At 41.6% G+C, this 24,684-nt stretch overlaps 4 protein-coding genes and 1 non-coding gene across 5 annotated transcripts; 1 reads left to right on the forward strand and 4 right to left on the reverse strand.

Annotated features, from left to right (window-relative positions):
* On the reverse strand, window positions 1,687–5,168 carry LOC8064270 (tRNA (guanine(10)-N2)-methyltransferase homolog). The gene is made up of 6 exons (XM_002453940.2): window positions 4,829–5,168; window positions 4,519–4,730; window positions 4,112–4,429; window positions 3,963–4,037; window positions 3,081–3,155; window positions 1,687–2,484 (listed from the first exon to the last, which is right to left on the reverse strand). Exons 1-6 carry the CDS (start codon window positions 5,028–5,030, stop codon window positions 1,951–1,953), a joined length of 1,416 nt encoding a protein of 471 aa, XP_002453985.1. The 5' UTR covers window positions 5,031–5,168; the 3' UTR covers window positions 1,687–1,950.
* TRNAA-UGC lies at window positions 8,556–8,628 on the reverse strand. The gene has a single exon. It is a non-coding gene; the product is annotated as a tRNA-Ala (tRNA).
* Window positions 9,852–15,250, reverse strand: LOC8064271 (ran-binding protein 9). Its single transcript, XM_002453941.2, has 11 exons — window positions 15,091–15,250; window positions 14,536–14,928; window positions 13,988–14,134; window positions 13,498–13,584; window positions 12,785–12,830; window positions 12,187–12,263; window positions 11,835–11,988; window positions 11,147–11,215; window positions 10,882–10,941; window positions 10,657–10,743; window positions 9,852–10,474 (listed from the first exon to the last, which is right to left on the reverse strand). Exons 2-11 carry the CDS (start codon window positions 14,922–14,924, stop codon window positions 10,190–10,192), a joined length of 1,401 nt encoding a protein of 466 aa, XP_002453986.1. The 5' UTR covers window positions 14,925–14,928; window positions 15,091–15,250; the 3' UTR covers window positions 9,852–10,189.
* On the forward strand, window positions 17,152–23,190 carry LOC8064272. The gene is made up of 12 exons (XM_021460522.1): window positions 17,152–17,584; window positions 18,248–18,369; window positions 18,452–18,893; window positions 18,979–19,085; window positions 19,181–19,991; window positions 20,185–20,622; window positions 20,806–20,994; window positions 21,081–21,308; window positions 21,401–21,634; window positions 22,016–22,091; window positions 22,172–22,358; window positions 22,467–23,190. Exons 1-12 carry the CDS (start codon window positions 17,393–17,395, stop codon window positions 22,939–22,941), a joined length of 3,501 nt encoding a protein of 1,166 aa, XP_021316197.1. The 5' UTR covers window positions 17,152–17,392; the 3' UTR covers window positions 22,942–23,190.
* LOC8068881 lies at window positions 23,119–24,424 on the reverse strand. Its single transcript, XM_002453942.2, has 3 exons — window positions 24,049–24,424; window positions 23,740–23,871; window positions 23,119–23,611 (listed from the first exon to the last, which is right to left on the reverse strand). Exons 1-3 carry the CDS (start codon window positions 24,268–24,270, stop codon window positions 23,264–23,266), a joined length of 702 nt encoding a protein of 233 aa, XP_002453987.1. The 5' UTR covers window positions 24,271–24,424; the 3' UTR covers window positions 23,119–23,263.

The following is a 24,684-nucleotide window of genomic DNA, read 5'->3' on the forward strand; positions in this document are numbered from 1 at the left end:
TGAGTCTAGTTAATCCATAATTGGACAATATTTGTCACAAACAAACGAAAGTGCTACAGTAGCCAAAACAAAAAAAATTTTCTAAACTGAACAAGGCCTAAATGAAGAACTGATGCTTATGGTATACGGATAAATAGTGAATGGCACGTCACAGCGCTGATCAGTGTCTCCTACAGTATATTGAGTGATGAATCACAGAGTTGATCAGTAATTTTACATTTCGAAGGAAAATTAATTCTTTGATTCAAGTTGTAGTATTCTGACTGATGCACACAACAAAACTGAAGACTAGACAGACAATTGTTATGCAGTTCAACCATAGAGCAGACAATGCAATAGAATAATGTAGTGCAATATCGGACAAACATTCATATCGATGCATTACCCTCAGCTCTCTTTGGTTCTGGCTATGCGTAAGTTATGTTACAATTTGCTTGTGTTTGGTTAATCAGTAATCACAGACTTAGGTTGCTAAAAGTAAATTCAAGATTGAATCATATTGAACATTTCAGATTTCCATAATTAATGTTTATATAAAAATGTGTTACCTCTAATACAAACATAAATAAAAGGAAAAAGTCTACATAACCCCTAAACTATCTAGGATGGACTACTTAACCCCCGAACTATTAAACCGGATATTCTACCCCTGAACTTTCAAAACCGGTCAAATAACCCCATCGAGTGTTTTTGGAGAGTGGTTTTGTCTTTTTCTTTTTTATTTATTTTCGCTGAATTTTTAAAAAATCATAAAATAAAAATTTTAATTTTGTTGGACTCCTGATGAGTTTATCTACACAGTGAATATATAATATGGTATACTTTAGTACAAAATTTTTGTTGTACCTTTAAATCTATGTTTTTCTATAATTAATTTGAATAATTCATATATACAGTTCCTGTGGTCCAATTGTGGTAAAAATTTTATGGTGGGCTCATTATTATATGCTTCAACTATGGTAAAAATTTCATGCTCATTGAATCACGTATAACTTAGTTATAGATAAAGCATAGATTTAACAAGAATAAAACTAAATAAATTGATAACTAAGTTATACGTGATCCACTAGATACGAAACTTTTACCATAGTTCAAGCATACAATAATAAGCTAACCATAAAAATTTCACCACAATTGGATAATAGGAACTGCATATATCAATTATTCGATTTAATTACAGAAAAACATAGATTTAAAGCTACAACAAAAATTTTATAATAAAGTATACCATATTATATATTCACTGTGTAGATCTACTCATCAGAAGTCCAACAAAATTGAATTTTTCATTTTATGATTTTTCTATAATTTATTATGATTTTTCAAAGATTTAGCGGAAATAAATAAAAAAGAAAAAGACAAAACCACCATCCAAAACCACTCTAGGGGGTTATTTGACCGGTTTTGAAAGTTCAGAGGGTAGAATATCCGGTTTTATAGCTCGGGGGGTGAAGTAGTCCACCCTTAATAGTTTGAGAGGTTATGTAGACTTTTTCCTAAATAAATCCTCTGATAAAAACAACACAATGTAAGCAATCAAATACTACAATTTTACCAAATGCAATTTACACTCCAAGACATTGCATATCTTTATACTAGCTAGTACTATATAAGGTTTAATTGTAGGACAACTAATGCAAATAACCAAATACACCCTATATGCACCCATAGTAAATCATTTAAAAATAGAAAGAAAAGAAAATTTCCACGTAAGTACTTTTAATAGGGCATGTGTTCCGCATAATTCAGCAGAAGCAGCACCAATTTCGACTGCCGTGTTAAAGGCAGGTTAACAAAAAATTTAAGTTCAGACAAAATAGAGATACAATTACATTCTGGGACAGTGGTACATCTCGCAGCGCCTGCCAACACTCTTCTAGCTCAGGATGCAGAACAGGACACCATTAAAAATGTCTTTCCACTAAATTCAACGAGTTAGTATCTGCGCTGCTACACGTACTTGCCTCTGTATTTGGGCTTGGAGTCTCTATCAGGCTTCCCATCCGCTGGCTCAAACACGGCAGAGTGGAGATTGCCCTCCTCCATCCACTTGTGGTGGTTCTCCCTGAACTCCTGGTGCCTCTCTGCGGCCATCTTCTCAATCTCCTCGGTGTAGGGTGCGACCTTCACCATGGTCAGCAGAACCCGGCTGTACCGAAAGCTCAGGATCTGCTCAGAGGAGGTGATCAGCTTGAAGCATGGGTGCTCAGGGAACTGCGGGCTGGCAGCGCCATCTTCACCTCGCAATACAGGGTAGAAGAAGACGAGCCTGCCCCCCATGACTACCATCCTTGCAGCGAGGTGGAGGAGGTCATGAACGCACTCGGCGAGGCTGTATGGCGCTGTTGATGGGATGTGGTTGTCCCGTTTCTCATCCGGCACTGTGTAAGGGCCTTTGACGCCTTTTATGAGCTTCCGACCACCAGACTTCCGGCCACCAGCCCGGACTCCATATGGTGGATCACAAATTATTGCATCGAACATCTGATTGATGACAACCAATGTTATTTTCAATTAAGACAAATCTGATCGAGCATGTAAAGTTTTAAAATTAGCTCATGGAGGCAGAAGCAACAATAAAGACAGGCTCACAAATTGCAGACTCCAATAAAAGGAACTATTCCCTAATGAACGCCTAAGAAAGAAACTAAAAAACACATAATATAAGCTTTAATAAAATTTCATGTAGCATTGCAATTATGCAATAGCTTTACGAGGTAATGGATTTACCCGTTGCAGACAAGACTTTTCAAATAAAGTGAAAGCATTAATCATGAAGCCATTTTAGTTGAGTTTGAGCGCAAATACATAATTTTTTTTAATGAACTTGCACTTCTTTCTGCCTGATATGCTACTTCTTATAATGAAAAATTAGACCCCACCACCACCCCCCTGACAGCCACCGCCCAAACACGCACACAATAAAAAAAAGGTTTGGTTCCAGCAACTAACCAGATAAGTTCTTTTTGTGCATTTTGTGGAAAAGGTTACGTCATTTTCAGTTCATACCCTAATAAACGCTAATCAATGTTAACATGAAAATGCATGCCCATAAATAGTACATAATGCACATCTGTTACCTCCTTCAATCCTGGGCGCCAGGGTGGGAGATTGTTGTCTGCCCTTAGCAAACACAAAGGCTCTGGTAACTTGTACTGATAAACAGACAACATGTTAGTGGTTAACATTAAATCTAGCATTCCAACATTCAATTAACAAATGAATCCCTAAATATTCTTGCCAAAAAGAAAAAGGTGAATAACTAAACATGGATGTTTCCCGTGACTTAAACTAGAAGTCCAAAAACCATGCAAATCATGACATAATGAGGCTAATATAACAAGCATGGGCATGTTTCATTCATGTGTTGGCTTGCTTTGCCATGCCCACAAGAGAAAGCCTTGCCCTGCCAGCCCAAGTGAGCAGAAATAACTCTCCCTTGGAAGCAAGATAAAAACTTGTCAGCACAGATCCCATTCGATTTCTCACTCGACAAGGGCTCAAAGAACCAAACACATTAATCCCAACAAGTTGAGGTAATTATCCAATTGAATAAATTTAAATAAATAAAATAATTAACAAAACCCTGGCTCATCGTTGTTGGTAGCCGCTTTGGCCACCGCTGGCAAAACAGACCTATTTTGAGTGTCGAGGATAGAACTATGGTACAAACTCTCAAGATCTAGTATGGATAGACCAACTTATGAGCGTTACTGATTTGTTGAGATAGGCTAGAGATAAAGTCTACAAGAGTCACAAATATAGAGGATAATAAAAGTTCCCCAAAAAAATGTCGTGACAGGGAAATCACTGTTGCACCATCAATTGTTATAACACCCACCAAAATTGTTGTACATGTCCTTTTCATGAGGCTCATAATTCCAAACAAATTGCAGATAACTGGGCTATAGAGACAACAATGGCATGCAAGAAGTTGATTGAAGATAACAGCGTGAAATTACCTGCTCAAAGTTGCTCCAAACATTGCAATCGGGGCCTCGGCCATCCCGCACAACCCTTATATCGATATCTGCACCCTGAAAAGCCTTTATCAGAAATACAATAGAGACAAACAAAATTAAAATGTATATTTATTCGCACAAACACAAACCATTGTCATAGCTCCAAAATGCGCAGCTGCGACCAAAATGCTACCGGTCCCAACAAAAGGGTCATAGACAAGCTTCCCAGGCCGGGCCAGACCCTGATTGGCCATGAGAAAAGCCATTTCAGCATCCATTGCAGTCGGGCCAATGTACTTCCTACTCTTGAGCTGGTATGTTGGCAGGAGATGCCTATCAGCTGCTCCAACCTCCCGGCCAAAGAATATTGACCTCTTCACAACCGGTGGGAGACCATTGTTCGAGCCATAGTCATCTGTCTCCATGACAAAGAACTTGTGATCAGGCTTCTTCAGATTAACACGTCCCTGAAAAGAAACAAAAAGGTAAAGCCTCGACACGTGACTAATACCATTCAGCATCCACAAGATCATCACTAAGGGAACAATGGATCAACCTTAAATGGTATGTAAGTGAGGCTCTCTATGATCTCGTTCTGCTCTTGGGAGCTGATCACCTTGCCAAAGCTGTCGATAACGATCTTGAAGGTGCTTTCCGGGGTTAGGAACGGCAGCTTCCTCTCGTCGGGGTACTCCGTGACCGACTTCTCCAGCTCCTCGTAGGTGGTGCCATGGCCCCAGAGCTCGTAGATCCCCTTGACCAACAAGCCTACCCCGCACGACGCCAGAGAATCACGCAGAGGAATCAATAATCGGCGACGGGAGGAGAAGGTTGGGAAGTGTAAAAGGACCTGAGCTCGCGCTTACTGCGGTTGGCGACCTGGGCGGCGAGGCGCTCGTCTCCGGGGAGGCGAACGAGGTGGAAAGGGGAGTCTACGTGGTGGTTCTCCGGCATACGCCACTCGACGGATTCGCCGCCCCCAGGGCCGGCGAAGAGCTCGGCGAGGGACTCCACCTCCGGCCGCCGGTAGTCCAGGAGCCTGTGGTAGAAGACGCATAGGTACCACATCTCTCTTGCGCTGCTTTTCTCCGGCTCCTTACTACTCCAGCGGGAGGAGAAACGCTGGGGCGCTGTCGTGGTTCGGCGTCTCCGGCGGCGGCGGCGGCGGCGGGAGGGAATCAAACGAAGAAAAGGAAAGACTGCGAGAAGGGGAAAAACCTATGTAAACCCCGGATAACGGTGACTGAAGTGTGGGCCCGTTAAGGTGTTTGCGTGGACTGGGCCTGCGCAGGAGCACGGGCCGACAAGTTCTCCTCGAATTCGTTACCAAAACAGTAATGGGCCACACTTCTGTGCAACTCCACCATTTCTCTCTCTCTTCATATTAGCATCTCTAATGGTTTTGTAAAACAACTCTCTATTTTATTTTTTTAGCAAAAAATAAAAAATTTCGTCTCAAACTCGTAAGTCTTGCAGTTGAGAAGAACCTTGATGGTAGTTCTCTAACCTGGCTCCTAGTTATTTTATTAGAAGAGTATTCCAAATTTCCAATGACCCGAGCATCTCCAACAATTTGGTAAAAATCACTTGGCAAATCTTATGATTTGGCAAGTGACTAAAACATATGACAAGTGAAAAAAATTAGTATCTCCAATAGTTTAGTATTTGAGCTTGGCAAAATTAGGAAAAATGGACCGACTTCAAACAGATCAACTGTTTTTAGGGGCATATGTGAACAACTCAAATGAAAATAACTTTAATTTTTCACGCAACTCAAATCTTAATCTGATTTGTGAATTGGTATCTAGGGGCATTATTTTAGTTCCAGGGACAGAGAAACATTGGCATGAATAATTGGATGGTACAGCAACATGTCTTGGACTCCACATCATGCTGATCTCTACACCAATATTGTACATCTGTGCTTCCAAAGGCGCAAACAACAAAGGAGTAATTGGGTGATGGTTGATTGATATACAGTTTCTTGGATGGCGAGCGCAGGAGAGGTCTGATCCAAGTTGTCCAGACGAGCGCAGGAGAGGCGGCCGTCTTTTCCTGGGTCACGCGCGAAGGACGGAATGCGTCTGCGCGATGGCAACTCGCACGAAGCGCGCAAATTTACGCGTGATATAGCTCTGGATGGCAAACCAGCGAAACTTGGCAAGTGCTTTAGCAAACTGTTGTACTATTATTTTTCTTGTTTTGCCAAAAAAACAAAAATAGCAATTACAATTGGCAAACTGTTGGAGATGCTCTAAGGGCCTTTGAAAAAGGGAACTCTTCTTTGAACTTACCAAACGGTGGGTATAAGAGCATGTCTATGAGCCTTTCTAAATCTCACTCTCTAAGAGCAACTCCAACCCACCTCCTAAACAAGTCCTTATTTTAAATCTAGGACTTGATCCAAAAAAATTCAACTCCAACCCACCTCCTACTTGGGCTCCCATTTTCCATGCCCTCCTAAATTATAGTTTTAACCTCTCACATCTAGAACCCTTTATCCTACTTATTTAGGAGGTGAGTTGGAGTTGGTCTCAAGAAAAAATTTATCTTGAAAAATAATTCTATCCAAAATATCAGTTTTTTTTTTGCAAAGTGTGCATGCCGTACACAGTACCGCAACATCTTGGGAAAAATCAGATTATTTGATCCAAACTTTTTGGGTTACCTGAATGCCCACCTCTAGGTACATGTACCTGCCACACGATGTGACGACGAAATACATTTTTGTAGATTTGACCGCAAGATGTTTATGGAAACGACTAAAGAAAAAAACATATTGCTTTTCATAATATGTATAGATGATTTATTTTATACTGTAGAAACTAATATATTTTCTTATAGTTTAAAATGGAGTATATTTTCCATTTTGGAAAAAATGAAATATAAGAGAAAGAAAAGAACTGAAAATACGGAACGATGATTGAACTGAGCCTATAAAGTTGTCCGCCATGTGTACTCTCTCCACTCAAAAGGAATGTAATTCTCTCTCTTGTGAAGCCAAACTATTTTAAATTTTACTAGTTTATATAAAGTAATATCAACAATCATAATTTGAAATAGTTATATCATAAAATATATCTCTTGATGGATCTAAAGCTACTTATTGACATATCATAAATTTGATATTTTTAAAAAAGTTGATAAAAAATAAAAATGGATTGATTAAACATTGTAGCTAGAACTGTGTTTTTTTTGGGGTGGGGAGGGGGAATAGGGGGGAGGGGGTATTAGAGCTTGGACTTGGGCCATGCCATTTGAGAACGGGTCATGACACGATCTTTTGGTACGACCTGAAACACGACACGACACAAAAATATTTTAGGCTATGCCAGCACGACATAAACACGAGGGTCGTGTCATGCCTAGAATGTCAGCACGGTGGGCTACATGGCCCCATCCGCATTGGGCCATACCTGGGTCGGCACGACACAAAATGGTATGTAGACATTTCTACAACTATATAATGCAATTTTTTAGTATTTACTATAGTAACTCTCATCTAATTCTTCAATAGATTATAAAATCATTAAAATTTTCATTAAAATAATACACACAAAATATAAATATTTGATATCTGAAGCGAAAAAATAAACTAGTAAAGATATTTTTTTAGGATTGTGCTTGGGCTGGCATCATCCGAACACTCGCCGACATGTCATGAGCTGTGCTTGTACCGAAAAAAGGATTCACCGTACCGTATCGGTACGGTCTGACGTGCCTAAAAAGTATAATCCGAAGCGGCACGAAGCACGAGAGGACTGGCCCATGCTGGCACGGCGTCCCAGCTCTAGGGGGTATTCATGACCCGGGCCTGCCCAGATGGTCTGAGGTGTTTTCTCATGTCTACTCCTTTTTATATTTTATTTTTTTGGAAAATGGGATATAAGAATACAGGTGGAAAATCTACTGAACCAAAATGTGATTGCTGTGTCATCTATGATGTATGGACCTGTGAAGAAGTCCTGAGCTGGGCCTGCCGGCGATAGGTTCTGCTCGAATTCATGACAAGCAGATTACGATGCCGGTTTATGGCACGATTACACTTGTCTAGTAAAGCGTTATTTTCAGGGAGGCATAAAATGTGTGTGGTAAAAGCCTGTAACATCGTATGTTGGGTACGCAACTCCAGCCCAAAGCCCTTAAATTTTTATTTACATGCTATGATAAAAAGTAGAGGCTCAAATTAAGACCCAACTCCAACCTACATAGGTTAGGGGTTCTAAATGTGAGGGGTTGAAACTATAATTTAAGAGAGCATGGAAAATGGGAGCCCAAGTAGAAAGTGGGTTAAAGTTGATTTTTTAATGAAGTCCCTAAATTTAGAATATGGACTTGTTTAGGAGGTGGGTTGGAGTTGCTCGAGATGGTCTTACAAATTTGTCCCACTGCAGTGCAGTTAGCTTATTCGATCGCAATCGCGACAGTTTTCACAAGGGTTGAAAAAAAAGGTGGCAAACAGAAACAAAACAGGATGTCCATGTGGGCCAAAGGCACACAAAAAGAAATGGCAAACAGAAACAGGAAGTCCATGTGGGCCACAAAAGGCACACCAGAAACAAAAAGGGAAAAAGGAAACGGCCAAAAACAAATTGGAGATGCGGGGGATCGAACCCCGTGCCTCTCGCATGCAAAGCGAGCGCTCTACCATTTGAGCTACATCCCCTTTCACGTTGGTTTCTAAATTTAATAATAATTAACATCATATATAGTACTTACATCCTGTAACCAAACATGAAAGCTTGTGCATGTAACTGGGACGTTATCAGTATCACAAATTCAGTCATTATTCCAACGCAAGGTTTCTATTATGACTCTTCCATCTGATTATCTTTTTTACTTTAATTTTATTTTCTTTCATGAATATATCTCCTTTCCTTGCATGTCAATTTTTAATCTCTTTCTTTTCTTACATGAGAGCAACTCCAAGAGATTTTAGTAAAAAACTATACGCCAACAGTCTTTCTAAATGGTTATCCAAATATAACCATCTTCTATTCTGAATTTTTACTAGCCAAATATAGAAGACGAGAATGATTAGAAAAACTTTTGGAGTGGAAAGATATAACAAGTGTTTTTTATACAAATAACTCTTCAAATGATAATTTAAAAAAATAAAATTTAGAAAAGCCTTGGAGATGCTCTCAACGCCCATAAATAGGCCTACTCGCTTCACCTTCAAGCGGCTGCAGCTGCAACGTTTCAAGCTACATGAACAGCTGTACACGGTACACTGCAGCGAACAGGCCCAATATCTCTAATTACTTCATCCTCTTATTAGTTTTGTTCTGGACTTCATTCACTTCTAACCTTAGTAACAAATGAGTGCAAAATAAGATTCAGGAGCTTATCTCCATAGTAGATTGTCACTAGGAAACTATATAAATGTCGGGCTTGGTCCTACGTGACTTCGTGACCAATTTTTTTTTATTTATTGCGCGGCACTGAAGCCAAGCTGTAGATACATGTCGCATGAGACAAGATACTGTACTAAGGTCATTCTCAGTGCATATTTTATAGGAGTGTCATGCACATTAAATAGGATGCCATATAAGCAAAATTGCTGACTTGGCAGGGTGAAGAAGTTTCATCAGATGAGAGAGGAGTTTCATCCCTATAAACGGTTACCTAGTTTATAGTCTTGATAATTGTGCCATGAAACTATGCATTGAGACTGGCCTAAGGGCATACTCCCGGTTTCTGTGTCACAAGTTTAACTCAATTCGTAGAAAAATACGTGCAATATTTATATCTCCAAATAAATTTGTTAAAAACTAGATTTAAATATCTTTCCAATGATACTAATTATGTAATATAAATATTAATATTTTTAATATATATTTAATCAAAGTTATTTTTCAAGAAACAGTTATTTTGGGACCGAGGGAGTACCTTGAAGCGTCTTTACTTTTTTTGCATTCACGTTTCACAATGTCAAACAGCATAGTAGCCAACCAACAAATTAAGGAAACTGAAACGTTGGCCGTATGTCACAATGAGTTTTCTGATTACAGGGAGGATAGAACACCTTCCGAAGCGCCTGAGCTCTGTCTGTGCAATTTGGTGTTCCCCCTTGCCAAAGCTGAGGGGCACTGCAGACCTTCAAAGGGAAGGATCTGTGCTAGCCATGGTCAACCACTCCGTCATGAATCTTCGTCCCTTCAAACAGGAGTCGGGAGTCTAGCATCTGAGTCTACTTCTCAGATGCGCATCAAACCTGATGATGGCTATGAGCGCCTGGACCTTTCATAATTCTGCACTTCTTTGTGGAGTAAGAATGCATCTCCTTGGTCGTTGTTGAATGCACGCCGCTCAAAGCTACAAACTGTGAGCTGCCTTAGTAACCTCTCGAGACACGAGTAAAGGCAGCTCTCAGGGTCCTTCATGGTGGGGTTTGTCGACAGGACAGCTGCGTTCACTGCGTCCGCCACGAATTCACGCTGGGGAGAGTCCATCAGGTATCCCATGCATGATTCTGCAGGCTTCTCATACGCAAGTAGGGCCACACTATCCTGCAGAAAGCAGCTAATTCTCTATTTAGCTCATCAATACAAAGCGCTTAAGCTCATTGAAATTGTAAACACACCAAGTTAAGAAGATTTCATTTCAACAAACATATTTTACAAAGAATATTACTAATGGAAAGCACAATGCATACAACAGAACAAAAGAAAGCCAAAACAAATGGCATTACCTTCAGCAGTCCCTCAAAAGCTTTGTGTGTCAAGAAGCTTGCCAGGTTAGCACGACCATATTTCACAGCATCCTCCAGTTGTTCAGCCTAATCCATTAGACAAAGTTATAAATATGAGTCGATATGCAATGCAGCAATGAAATGGTGTACAATCTATTCAGCCTATACTGAAGTGGTGTGACCTATGAAGCGCAGGAATTGAAATTTGAATATTCAGATAATTACCCTGATATATTCTATGAATCTTTGAGAATGGAGTAGGAAGCAAATAACCGATTTCTCATCCTGCAAAGGAAAGAAATTCTTTCTTAGAACACATGGAAATTATAACTAAGTGCTTCAGGAAAACAGGACTGAATGTATGACAGACATTAATTAATTAATTATAACACAAGCTCAGAAAATTATTTGAGAGATAATATGTCATATTTTTTCCTGAAAATAAAAGGGTGATGGTAAATTAAATCAACCACAAGACTGTAGAGTATACCTTTATCACTTGTGGATACCACTCCCCAAGTCTTTTGAATGCAGAGTCGATATCCCCACTCATGATAAGCTTTATCAAATAAAATAAACTGTTTTCAGAAGGCAGAAACCATACCAGAGGCCAAAAAATCAAAAGAGGGAAATATCAAATCAATATCCAGCAGCATCTGCAAGATACAGTGGAATGAAGTGGATAAATGTAATACTACAACATCTTTGCGCTGCACAACCAAAGATATAAGAGCTCAAGCTTGCAAGGCAGCTGAGAGCAAAGACCAACTGCCATTTTGCTGTGAGAATGGAAAATGACAGATAATGAGTTCACAAGCATGCAATTTTACAATTCCAAATAAGTTAAGAAAATATATAGTACTTCCAAACCTAATTGATTAGTACTGTATGAAAAACAAACAAAAGTCAGGCCACCCTAATAACATGCATAAACAGTAACCACAATGAAGATACTTCACACAAAGTTTCCCATGCATCAATCATGAGAACCAGTGCCTAATTGTCAACACTATCAAACTGGACTAAAAACGAAGTGTAATTCTATGCAACTTATTTTGATCGAAGAAAAAAAGGTTCAGTGTAACTTTTACAAAGTATCAACTGAATTCAAGGAGATGCTACCTAAGATACCAGAGAAATGAATTCAGCAATCAGTTGCATTGAGTTTCTAAGCTCACCTGACGCAAAAGTTTTCTGTGGCTAAGACCATACATTTCGGGAGGTTCTGCATGACCATTTTGGCGATTGGTGGGGGGATCAGTTGCATTTGCCATATCAAAAGCATTTAATGTATCTTGGTATCCATAATGTAGGAGATATGAACGGACAATCCTGTCACAAGTTTATGGTGCATATCCGTAAGATAATAAGGCAACATAGAATTGATTTCAAAAACCAGGAAAGGGAGGACCCAAGGAATGCAATAAGCCAGTAATAAACAATTTAATAGAACCTATAAAAGGTAACATGGAAATCAAGATGTGGAGACAGCAAGCAATGAAATAGACAAGAAGTGAGTATCAGCAATACCAATGACTGATGTCCGGCTCCAAGTTCAATTTATCAGACACAGATTGTTGCCTCATTTTCTCTTCAAGAATATAACCCTGCCAATATAAGCAAAATACATCATTTCCAAAAGCTACTGACAGAGTGCACCAAAACACTTGTGAATTAGTGTTCAGTAACTGGGATAAAGCTAAAGCCAGTAATATATGGTCCCTATATCCACATCTTCCGCATTAACTCGCTATGTGGTTATGTAAAGAAAGAGATAAAGTTGCAACTGTTAACCATAAAGGAAAATCAATTGCATTTTTACTTTTTAGCGGCATAATATTTTTGTGGTTGCTGGACAATAACACAGTAAAGGGTGCATGAGATCAAAATCCCTGTCAAATGTATTTGATTTGATAATGCAACCAAGTTTATTAAAAAATCTGATGAGTAATTCATAATAGAAAGTGAAGCATGTGCCATAGATGCAGAAGAGTATTATTGGTATACAGCTAGTGTCATCAATAAGGATTTTCAGTTGCGACAGAAAAAAAAAATAGAACATTTTGATGTAGCTCAGTGAGGTAATGGTAGGTGAACAAAAACATGTAGAATAAACATCTTGCCTCACCTCAATGTCAAAACAGAATGGTTCTTTTCCAAAGTTTACAGTCAACCTGTAACGGCAACAGACTTTTAGTCGACTAGAGATCAGACCCCACAATGAGGATATATAAAATGAAAAGGGTATAGATATAAATTATATACTCCCTCCATTCCAAATTATAAGACATTTTGGCTTTTCTAGATATATTATTTTTACTACTATGTATCTAGACATAGTGTATATCTAAGTGCATAGAAAAAGCTATGTATCTAGAAAAAACAGAACGTCTTATAATTTGGAATGGGGGGATATAAAAAAAGCTATCACAGATAGTGCAGCAAATTCTGAACACCACATATGATACAACTTATTTAAGTAGGACTTTACATTCCAACATAAATCATCAATTCAACAGTTGACTCATTATATCTTTATATGTGAACCTACAAATCCAAGAATCAATCACTGATAAAGTTATGTCCAAGAATTAAACAGGGAGTAATTAACTTGTGTTACTATTGAGGCATGACTTGTGACTTTTATACGTTGTGCTAGAAGGGGAAACCATCATATAACATGCAAAAGACAAATGAGTAAATTGCATTTTGGCACAGGTATTACTATCCAAGTCTGACAGATGTTTCTGCAACTCAGGTTGGAATACCTGGGGCGAAATGCAACTTACTCCAAATAGCAATTATATGTCACCTAAAAAACTAAAGAAAGTGGCAGCTTACTCTTCACCCTGACTATGAACCGCAATGGTAGGATATAGTGGGCCTTTAATTTCTTTTGGAATGGCTCCAACCTGAGCTCCATTTTTCCTGCAATATGCTATGTGTAATTAGATTACAGTGCAGCAATACATTCTGAAATCTAAAGGACATAAGGTTAAAGCCTCAAGAGAAAGAAACAAAAATAAGAATACAGCACATTCCAACCTGAACATAAAGAAGAATGACATTGGCATGTCAAAACTAGCAAAGAGCCAAAGAGTGGTGCCAGGTGCATATACAAAGACTCAATTCTTTTCCTAAATTCAAGATTTGACATTCTACAGACGTACTGATAAGAATATTTGCAAAGCTAGAAAGGTTTATGCCAAAGTGCCATACAAAGATATTGATCATCCTATGTTCAGCCAAGGGGGGAAAATGCCCTAGAAGGTTAATAATAGCCAGTCAAACAAGCAAACACCATCAGTTTACAAAGAACTCTCAAACTTACGTGAAGAAAAATTCTTGTGACAAGTAGTTGATGCCAGCGCCAATTATGTCACCAGATGTGAATTTTGGCCCAAATGATTGACCTTTCCCTTGACCCACGTAAAGCTGGCCATCGTCACCGTGGTATCCACAACTGTTTGACTCCCAACTAGAAAGAACAAAGGGCACAAAGGATAAATTTGAGAGAGAGAAAATCAATTAAGCCACATAAACACTAGCATTTACAATATGAGGCCAGCCCAAAGAAGAGAAGGGGTCTTTATAGTTAACCTACAGAAATTTCATAAATCAGAAATAGTCTGCGAGGACAGCCTCTTTAAGCTTACAATTAGAAATTTAGCTATATCATGAAAAAGACCTTAGAGACAAATAGCCAATCCCGGTCACTTAACTAACATTTGTAGATTTCCGGAACAAATGGTACACAAATTTATACAAGTGACGCAATTATCAGAAATGACATCCCAGGCTTTCATGATAAATGACAGAGCAGAAAACGTAAATCCTAACTAATCACAAAAAAAAGGGCAGCAAGGCAAGGGTCCTCACCCCGGTTGTCGCCTCATCTTGAAGCTCTCGTTCGTGAACCCGATGGATGTCTGCCCCTTGTATCCCGCGTTCCTGACGCTCATCTCGAAGTAGTACACGGCCCGGCGCGTGGGCGCGGGGCGGTCGGCCTGCACGACACCTACGTCGTGGCCGTGGTGATGGCTGCCGAGGTATTTCACGGACAACTTGTCGGTAGAGACGACGGAGAAGAGTCCGGAGCTGTTGACGGTGTTGAGCTCGGACGGCGCCGGCTCAGACTCCAGCTCCGCCGCCGCGCAGGCCCACTCCGCCTGGGATCGCCACCGCGACGCTAGCCGCATCGCGTCCACCGTCGCCCCTGCCCCCGGCGCTGCCGCCGATGCCGCCTCCGCGTCCTGGTTCGTCACCATTCGCCTATCCACCCCCGATAAGGAGGAAAAAAAAACAGTATACTAAAACGAAGCGGAAAATTTACCGAAATTGCCAAATTGGGGGGGGAACGAACTCCGATCCCGAACAAAAACCCTAGCATGAAGGAAATCGCGGGAACGAGGATTGGATGGGAGCCGAGCTTACCGGGAGGCGGAGCGGGCTGGATCAGTGGTTGCTTGCGGTTGCGGGAGATGTGGAGGAGAAGGTCAGTGTAGGAGAGGGATGGAGAGGAGAGCCGGCGCTGAAGAAGCGTGACGAGTTGGAGAGAAGCAACTGGGTGGGTGTACTCGTAGAGATACGGAGTGTGATTTTGCAGGTTTTCTGGGGGGTTGATTTGGTAAACTGAGGCGTTCTTCTATGATGAGTGGGCCCAGGTCTGTCATGGCCGGTAATGGGGAACTGGTGTCACAACTCACATCACAACTTATAGGCGGGCTTGGGTGGCAGTGGCACGGTGGCCAACCTATGGCAGGTTAGCTTATCCGTAAAAGTTAAAAAAAATCGTATTAAATATTTTTAAATTTACTTGTTCAGTAATATTTTTTTATAATTAATTAGAATATTTCAGCTAAATGAACAGACCAAAAGTCGAAGCTATAAAAAGTAGCTTCTCTTCAAGAGCATTTAAAGAAAAATCGTATCAAGCAACCCTAACTATGACAAAGATAAAAGTGATAAAACTTATGAACACGAGTTGTACTTGTAGAATCTAAAGCTTATCTACCAGTCATTCAGCAATGCTTTTCTCTCACAACAAAATAATGAGCAGTATTTTCAGCCATAGCTTATCAGTCAAACGAACTAAGCAAGATCACAAACAAGACATAGGGAGCATATTGGAAATAAAAAAAGTGGCATGAAAAAAACGTTATGCTCTTTAATACTCATTCGGTCAATATGATGTTTTTTACTTCTAGACTCTCTGTCTGACTTATTAAAAAATTCTATATAAATATTATTTATTTATTTTGCTGTGACTTATTTTATCAAGATACTTTAATAGTAACTTATTTATTTTATTATTTGCAGAAAAAAAAACTACATAAGTTAAGTGGTCAAACATGATATTTACAAGTGAAAAGTGTCACTCTTTCAAAATAAAGAGAGTATTAGAGCATCTCCAAAAGACTTTTTATATTCTTTATAAATACTAGAAATATAGATTTAGTGAAAACTATTTTCCAACTGCTTTTCTAAATGCTTGTTCAAAATATAGCCATCTTCTATTTTAGATTTTCGCTAGCCAAAAATAGAAGATTAAAAAGGCTCTGTAAACTATGCATGAAATATAAAAGAACTGTTAGTGAGTCAAAAGACATAGAAAATGATTTTTATGCAAATGACTTTTCAAATGATTATTTAGAGAATCATATTTAGAGAGACTTTTGAAGATGCTCTTATATTTGTTCACTTAAGTTTATCAACCGAATCTGTCAGCCATTTCACAATATTTTTCTCTACAACAAATTAGCGAATAGTACTTTCTACCATGACTTATTAGCCAAACGAACAGGACATATATGCGTGTATCTAGATATGTAGTTAGGCAAGTCGATAAAGATAGATATAGGTTGTGCACGTTCTGATTGTAAATCATATATGTTAGGCCTGTCTCCAACACAATACATATAACCTCCAACAGAGTACTCGTACAGAAGACATATTTTGGGTATCAGGAGAGGAATAACCCAAATTTGGGTATCCTCTCTCTCCTCGAGACCCATTTGCAAAGAGTGTTGTCTTTTAAGTCTTGTTGTTGGTGAATATTAAAAATAGGTATGAAACCATTTACCTGTAGCGCTACCCAAAGCACAAATAGATCTTATATTTTAAGTGACGATTGTTGGAGATAGTCTTAGTTACTTGGTTCCTCGAATACTTACTCCCTCTATCAAAAAAGGATGAAATTATTTTGGATAAGTCAAATAATCTCAAGTTTAACTAATGTTATATAAAAAATCATTAATATTTATGATAAAAAATATTATTAGATTAGTTATGATTTATGAAATATATTTTCATAATAAATTTATTTATGGATATAAATATCAATATTTTTTGTAAAATCAGTTAATAAACTTTTTTTTTAAAAAAAATAACTGATCTCAAACCCAACGGCGAGAAGCCGCTCCCGGAGCCTGGAAGGGGAAGGTTGGAAGCTTCCATCAACCCGTTGCCTTCGTCTACCGTATATTCACCCGACACCGTCAGATCAGATCCCCTCCGCTGTCCGCTCCAAACAAGTCTCGTCACGAGAAGAGCCGGGCGACGTCTGCAACGGCCTCGAGGCCCAACTCGAAAGCCAGGAGTCGGCACTCGGCACTCGAGACGAGTGGCGGCCTTCGAGATTCCGTCGTTGTTCGTCGCAGCCCAGAGGGGGCTACGGCGCGGCCGCCGGTGAGTTCCGAGTGGAGACTGGGTTTTGATTCGGTGATCGGGCGGCGGAATGGGGGTGCCAGAGGCGGTGGCGCTGGACATACCGGCGGTGGAGGAGGGGTCGCCGACGCCGCTGGCCAGGGTGCCACCCAGGATCAGGCGGAGGCTCCTCCGTGCGGGGGGCAGCGGAGAAAACGGCGGCAAGGCGCCGACGGCCGAGGAGATCGAGGCCAAGCTACACCAGGCGCATCTCCGGAGGCAGGTGTGTTTGTGTTGTCCCTTCTCCCTCACGTGACGTAGAAATTACTGCTTCATTTTGTCGCTGTTGGATTTGTCGGTGGATTGGTTGAGATGTTGATGCGCTTTATTTTTTTAACCGAACCCCGATTTGAATTTCGTGTTGGTTGGTGTAGTTGGGAGCGGGGATTTTGTACATGTCTTAGTAATATCATGTAGATCAGAATGTGTCGGTGGATGCTGAACTCTGCGTTAGCGTAGGAGTAATTAGCAGTCTACCACACCACACGTATTAGTTGATCAAATCCGGAGTAGCATCATGCTTGACTTGGAGTGTTACATTTACCTGCCAATTCTATGAACTCTGGAAGCTCACGCTTGGTTAATTAACTACTGCAAGCCCATTTCTATGTTCTCCTAGTTTATAGATAAAACTCAATTAGGTGGATTGGTGAACTCTTCATTAGCTTAGGAGCAACCAGTCGTCTAGGACACTGCACCTGACCACCACATTCAGGAGCAGCATGACAATTGACATGAGAATTGAGATGTATCTGGAAGCAGCTCTATGGACAAAGGAAGCTCATGCTTGGCTAGTTAGCTTTCTCAGAATTTAAGTTATGCTGGTACAAATGGGTTTTCACTATGTCCTGTATCTTACTATCTTATATGACTTGCTATTCTCCAGCAATTCCACGAAGCATTGTCCTCCAAAGCAAGGCGCTCAATTAAGAGTCCTTCAGGGTCATCACAGGAGGAGGATCGAGGGCAGCTTCTTGAGGCAAAGCTTGTGGCTGCCAAGCAGAAGAGGTATTCAAAAGAGGAACCCAGTAGAGTACATTACTCTGTTGTATTTGGGAAAAAGGACTGAAAAAACTCGTACTCTTTGTAGGTTGAGCCTCTTGGAAAAGGAACAGGGCCGGTTGGCTAAGCTGGACAAACTGCGACAGGCTGTGAAGAGTGATGCAGAGATGAGGTTCGAGAGGGAAAGGGAAGAACTCGGAATGAAAGTTGAATCGCGGGTTCAGAAGGCTGAGAACAATCGTATGCAACTCCTGCATGCTCGTTTGCAGAGGCAGGCTGCATTAGAGGAGAGGACAAAAAGGTACTTCATGAAAAGATTGGCTGGGGAAAACAAGTACAGGGAGCGTGTACAATCTGCAATGCAGAAGCATAATGCTGCTGAGAAGAGACGATCGGGGCTGCTGGAATTTGAGAAAAGACAGGCACAGGGTAGGCTCTTGCAGGTTCAACTTGCTGCGAGGACTGCCTCTAACCAGAGAGAAACTGAGAGGAGCAAGTTAAAAGAGCAATTAGAAGAAAAGCTTCAGAAGGTATGCATTTCTATGATGCAGCATCGATGTAATTGTTTTAGCTCTTTAACTTGTGTCATAACCATCTATATATATGCCAAAATAGGCAAAGCAGCAGAGGGCTGAGTATTTGAAGCAGCGAGGAAATCTTCACAGTTCTATGCACAGCAGTTCAGTTAAAAATGGAGAATTTCTTTCAAGAAAACTGGCAAGGCATGTCTCATAGTCATAGCACATTCTGAAAATTCTAATTAATTCTTTGGCTTCCATCTGCAGCTTATGATTCATTTCATTTTTTGGGACTTCAGATGCTGGAGAAGATTCAGAACTTCTAGGAAAACAACAGTGGTATTGGCTAGGGCCTTTGATGTATTGGGGATAAATCAGCGATCAGTTGTGTCTATGCCATTTGAAGAGTTAGCTCTCTGCATTGAATCTCCTGCAGTTCTTCAGACCACTAAGGCTTTGCTTAACCGTCTGGAGAGTCGTTTCGTCTTCTCTCAGTCATCAAGTTCATCAAAACCAGAAAATATCGACCACCTTCTAAAGGATCTTGGATCACCGAAGAGGAGGATCCTACCGAGCAATGTGAGAAGAAGTAAGGCAACACTGGAAAAGGCAGCTGGAAATTATGACTCCAGTAAGTTGTCTAGATATTCACAAAGGATTGCACTTTGTGCTTATATGATACTAGGTCATCCAAAATCTGTTCTTAGTGGACAAGGTGAGCAAGAGAAATTGCTTATGGAATCAGCAACAAACTTTGTGAAGGAATTCGAACTGCTGGTTAAAACAGTGCTTGATGCCCTAGATGGTGCATGCATATTGAGTCAGTCAGTTCTAGATGATGCCACTCCTGGTTGTTCTAACTATGAGGAATCTTCATCCATTGTTGCTGATCAGAAGAAATTCAGAACTCAGCTGGTTGCCTTTGACAAAGCTTGGTGTGCTTATCTTTACCATTTTGCGGCGTGGAAAGCAAAAGATGCTAAATCATTAGAGGATGATCTCATTAGGGCTGCATGCAAGCTCGAGCTGTCAATGATCCAAACTTGCAAAATAACGGATGAAGACAAATCTGATAACCTCGGCGGTGATTTGAAAGCCATATGGAAACAGGTATGATTTGTATATTCAGTGCCTATTCTTTCTTGGTCACTTTTTGCAATCAGCCTGGAGGTGCATTGATTCATCTATTAAAATACAAGGATCAAGCTAAAATTTAACACTTCTTCCATTAATCTTTATGCCCTCTTGTTGACATCTTCAATAGCGAACTATCTTTTGAATTAAGTTTATGTTCCTCATCCAGGTCGCAGAAGACCAGAAACTTTTAAGGGAGAGGATTCAATACCTGGGCGGTGAAGCTGGTATTGGAAGGATGGAATCTGCTTTATCTGAAACACGGTCAAAGTTCTTTCAAGCAAAGGAGAACAGGAGTTCCATTGCAACTACAGTTGCAAATGTTACATCTCCTTCGGTTACATGTTCTTCAGGACAGTCTAATGTCTCTGAAACTGGGGAGAATTCTAACATGGATGCTGAAAAGACAAGTCGAATTGTCAAATCTCTGTTTGGAGCTTCCTCTTCACGATATGAAAGTAGCAAAGGAGGCAAGCTGATGAGTAACGCAGCACCAGAAAAAATGCCTACTGAAAATGAGCAAATAGTCAATGAGATACTCCATAATACACATGGTTCTTTTGCTGACATCTCCGATGGTACTGGTACTGTTGAAGGTGATTTCAAGGTTAGCTACAATCTTAATGTAAAGTTCAGCAGCACAAATAATATAAAATTTGCAATGTATATCATCAAAGTTATTATTATCAGTTTTGAGGGTTTTTTGGGAAATTAACATATCTGAATTCAGGGTGTATGAGATGATTCTCTTCTTGTGTAATTCTATATTTCCTATCCTTTTTGTTGTCAGGTAAAAGTCAAGGAAACAATGGAGAAAGCTTTCTGGGATGTGGTTGCGGATTCAATGAGAGGGGACATGCCAGACTATGGTTATCTGGTCAGCCTGGTAAAGGAAATCAGGGAAGCATTGGAAGAGTTAGCTCCTCCAGGGTGGAAAGTAGAAATCAGTGACAATATTAACCTTGAAATTTTGACCCAGGTAAGAATATTTCAGTTAGTATATTGTGGATTATAGTGAACTGCGATGCATATTTGAGACAAATGTATATTGTTTTTGGCGGAAAGCTACTTGAATCAGGTTCCCAGGACAGAAAATACCTTGGACAAATTTTGCAGTACTCCCTGGATAAGCTTCGGAAACTGTCTTCTCCTGCGAAGGAACTCGAGATGAAGAAGAGTCATGATAAATTGTTGGGAGAATTGATTGAAGGCTCTGAATCTAATTATAGAGATTCAAATTCATTTGTTCTTTGTGTTATCAAGGGTTTGCGCTTCACTATGGAGGAATTAGAGGTCCTTACTATATGAGTCTGTTTCAAATAAACTGATGAGCTATATGTGAACTTACAATATTACCTCATGAATAAATTTCCTTACTGATACAGGCTCTAAAAGCAGAAGTCAATAGAGCACGCATCCAACTATTGGAACCAATGATCAAGGGACCAGGTGGAGTGGAGTACCTGCATAAGTCTTTTGCTGATCGCTATGGTTCCCCTTCTGATGCGTTAGCTACTCTCCCTTCAACTGCCCGGTGGATTTCCTCCTTGAAAGATGTTGTGGAAGAACAATGGAATGAACATGTCAGCTCGTTATCAATTCTGACAGAAGCAGACCATGTTAGTGCTTCATTTGGCCTTTTTTTCTTTTCTTTTTTTTCCTCGAAGGAGAGCTGTGCATCATTGCATTAAGAAACAAATGCACATAGGCATGAACACATGGACACCGATATCATACCTAGTTTCATACACCCCACACCCTAGTTCAGAACAACCAATGAGAGCACTTAAAATCAATCAATCCTCAGCAATGGTCAGAAATGCCCAACCTTTGGCCCCAATCAATCCTCATGTTTGAACTTCAGCTGCGGGCTGGGTGACAATGCCATGTTTATCTATGTTTTTTTGGCAACAACTTATTTACTTTGTAGTTTGTGCCTATCATTTTCTTCTGTAGTTCTGATTACACAGAACTTCTGAGCGTTCCCAACTGTATAACAGGTTCAGCCACTTGTTGCCACTCTCCGAACTGGCCATGCAGTTCCAGGTCAGCTACAATCTGTGATACCTGCAGCAGGTATTTTCTTTGTTTACCTCCTTTCACCACAGGTTGCTATTTGCCCGTATTCATGACTGATGTTGCATATTGTGAAGCAGACAATGCAGGACTACCAGAATGTAGGGGAGACATACTCGGCAAGCTCATAAGGATTGGGTTATTACAGCTCATCAGCAGCATTGAGGGTGTGCAAAGGGAATCAGTTCCTGAGACCTTTATGCTCAATTGGTTGAGGCTGCGGTCTGTTCAGAGTAAATTTCAACAAGTGATTGTGGTAGCGACAAGGTGAACCATTATCTGATTGCTCTATGTTTCTTTATCATGTTGTATTGTTTGTAATCTGATAGAATGGAATGACTGAACCCAATTGCCTTATTTTCCTCTTGTTTGCAGCATGCTTGTCTTGCATCAGGTGTTAGTGAGTGAGAACCCGAAGATCACTCCTCCTGAGCTGGAGAATGCGACTTTGGAACTGTTCAACGTCCTCACAAGGCTACTAGACAACTTTCCAGATGTTGGCACTGAGAAAATCATTGAGGCCATGATGTATTCATCAACCTCAAGGAGCTCATCGTCAGATCATGAAATGATGGATGCCAGGAAGGAGATATTGACTAGGGTCTTCCTTAAAAGCCTCCAGACCGATGACACCATCTTCAAGAAGGTCTCTCAGTCTGTGTACTGTGCATTCCGTGCAATCACTCTGGGCGGCAGTGGGGAGAAGGGCCGGAAGCTCGCCGATGCATCCCTGAGGCGCATCGGGGCAACAAAACTCACTGCACGGCTAGTGAAGGCAGCTGAAGTGCTTCTCAAAGCAGCAATGGTGTCAGAGCAGGTCCATGGCCCATGGTACACGCAGCTGCTGTGAATGGTTCTGCTACCGCGGATATATATAGCGTTTCTCATGCCCCATTAGGTTCTGGACAGCGCGTGTCTATGTGTGAAAATGGTATGTGTTCACCGTGTTACAACTGAATGGTTTGTGGGAGTGCCGTGATGTTGGGATTCAAATAAGCATCCAGCATAGGCGAGCTGAATGCATATGTATATAATATGTGTATATATATATATATATATGTATAAACATGAAACTTGATACAATTCCGAAATGCTCTCATGTGTATCATGTATACATATCTTCCATCATCATGCACTACAGGCTCAGCTCACGACGACAAAACCGAACCAGCTCACGACGACAGCTGCTGCGCCTCCGGAGCCGCAGAGGCGTCGACGGTGGACGTCGTCGCCTCTGGCGCCGCTGCCTCTACCGCCTCGGCGGGGGCGGGGGCCTCGAGGGTCTGCGCCACCGCCGCCGGTTGGAACTTGGCGACGTAGTAGCTGAGCGGCGGGCCGTTGTAGGCGGCTTCCGGCGTCACCTTAGGCTGGCTCTTGTTCACCTGGATGAGGATGGACGAGGCCGCGGCGACGGTGATGAGGACGAGCCCCGCGGCGATGGCGGCCGTGTTCTCGGCGCCCTCCGCCGACGTGCCCGCCGTGCCGGAGCTGATGGCGCTCTCGGCCACGTACACCATCGGCTGTCGCAGGAGTGAGAGTGATGTAATGTAAAAGCTAGTATCTTTTATCTCCTCGCGCTCCAGAAACAGAAAGAAAGATTGATGGGCGTTTGAATGTTACGTATATAAGAAGAGGGCGAATTAATTACCTCGACGGAGTAGATGTTGGTCTGGCCTGCGGTGTCCTTCTCGACGTAGCCCCACTTTCTCTTCTTGGGAGGGAAAGTGCCGACGACCTGGGTCCTCTCCTCGGCCAGCCACTCGGCGCTCAGGCTCCCGACCTGCATGCGCAGTTGCGCACCCACCACAGAAATGGAATTGGCATCTCATCATTCTCGTGGGTTTTTGCTGCTTCAACCCCACCCCACTCTCTACAGTGCTATCTATAGATCTACTGCTGCGCAAGCTCAACGAGGTAGGCACGACAAGTGAAGGAAATTGAGAGGAGCAGTACAGACCTCCTTCTCCGGGGCGCACTCCTCCTCGTTGCAGTCGGGGTCCTCCTGCGTCGGCGCCGGCGGCGAGGAAGCGTTGCAGGTGAGCAGGAACGGCCTGCTGCTGCCACCGCCGATGATGATGCCCCCACGCACATGGCAGGCCGCGGCCGCCTGAGGCTTGCTCCTCAGGAAGATGCCGCCGCTGGCGGAGAGGGAGAGCATGGACTGCGCAGGGCACGCCATCTCTACTTTGCTCCTCCTCCTCCTCCTACTCTTGGGTCTTCTTGGCAGATGGCACACACGAGTACACGACGGGACAGGAAACGAAGAACACAGGAGAATTGGATCATCCAGACCACCAGACGCTCTCTTTTTGTGTGTAAGCCGTTAGCCGTAAGCGTCGTGAGCAAATATCTTTCCGGTGATAGCAGTCTGTTGCCTGTGGTCGCCAGTCCGTCCACGTTGCCGCGCTGGCTGCTGCAGAGATCGTTGGACGGTGTCCCTTCCCTTGGGCCCTGGAGCTTGGCCCGTCCAGCGAACCAGGCGGCGTCCCTTGGACCTTGGCCTTCCTGAATCGCACAGCCACCGTATATACCCTTTTCCTGAAAATCGCAGCAAAACTGAAGCTCGGACAGAGACGGCTGGGAGCTGCTACAG

Source organism: Sorghum bicolor, chromosome 4 (assembly GCF_000003195.3).
Source record: "Sorghum bicolor cultivar BTx623 chromosome 4, Sorghum_bicolor_NCBIv3, whole genome shotgun sequence".
In the NCBI taxonomy this organism is placed as follows: domain Eukaryota; kingdom Viridiplantae; phylum Streptophyta; class Magnoliopsida; order Poales; family Poaceae; genus Sorghum; species Sorghum bicolor.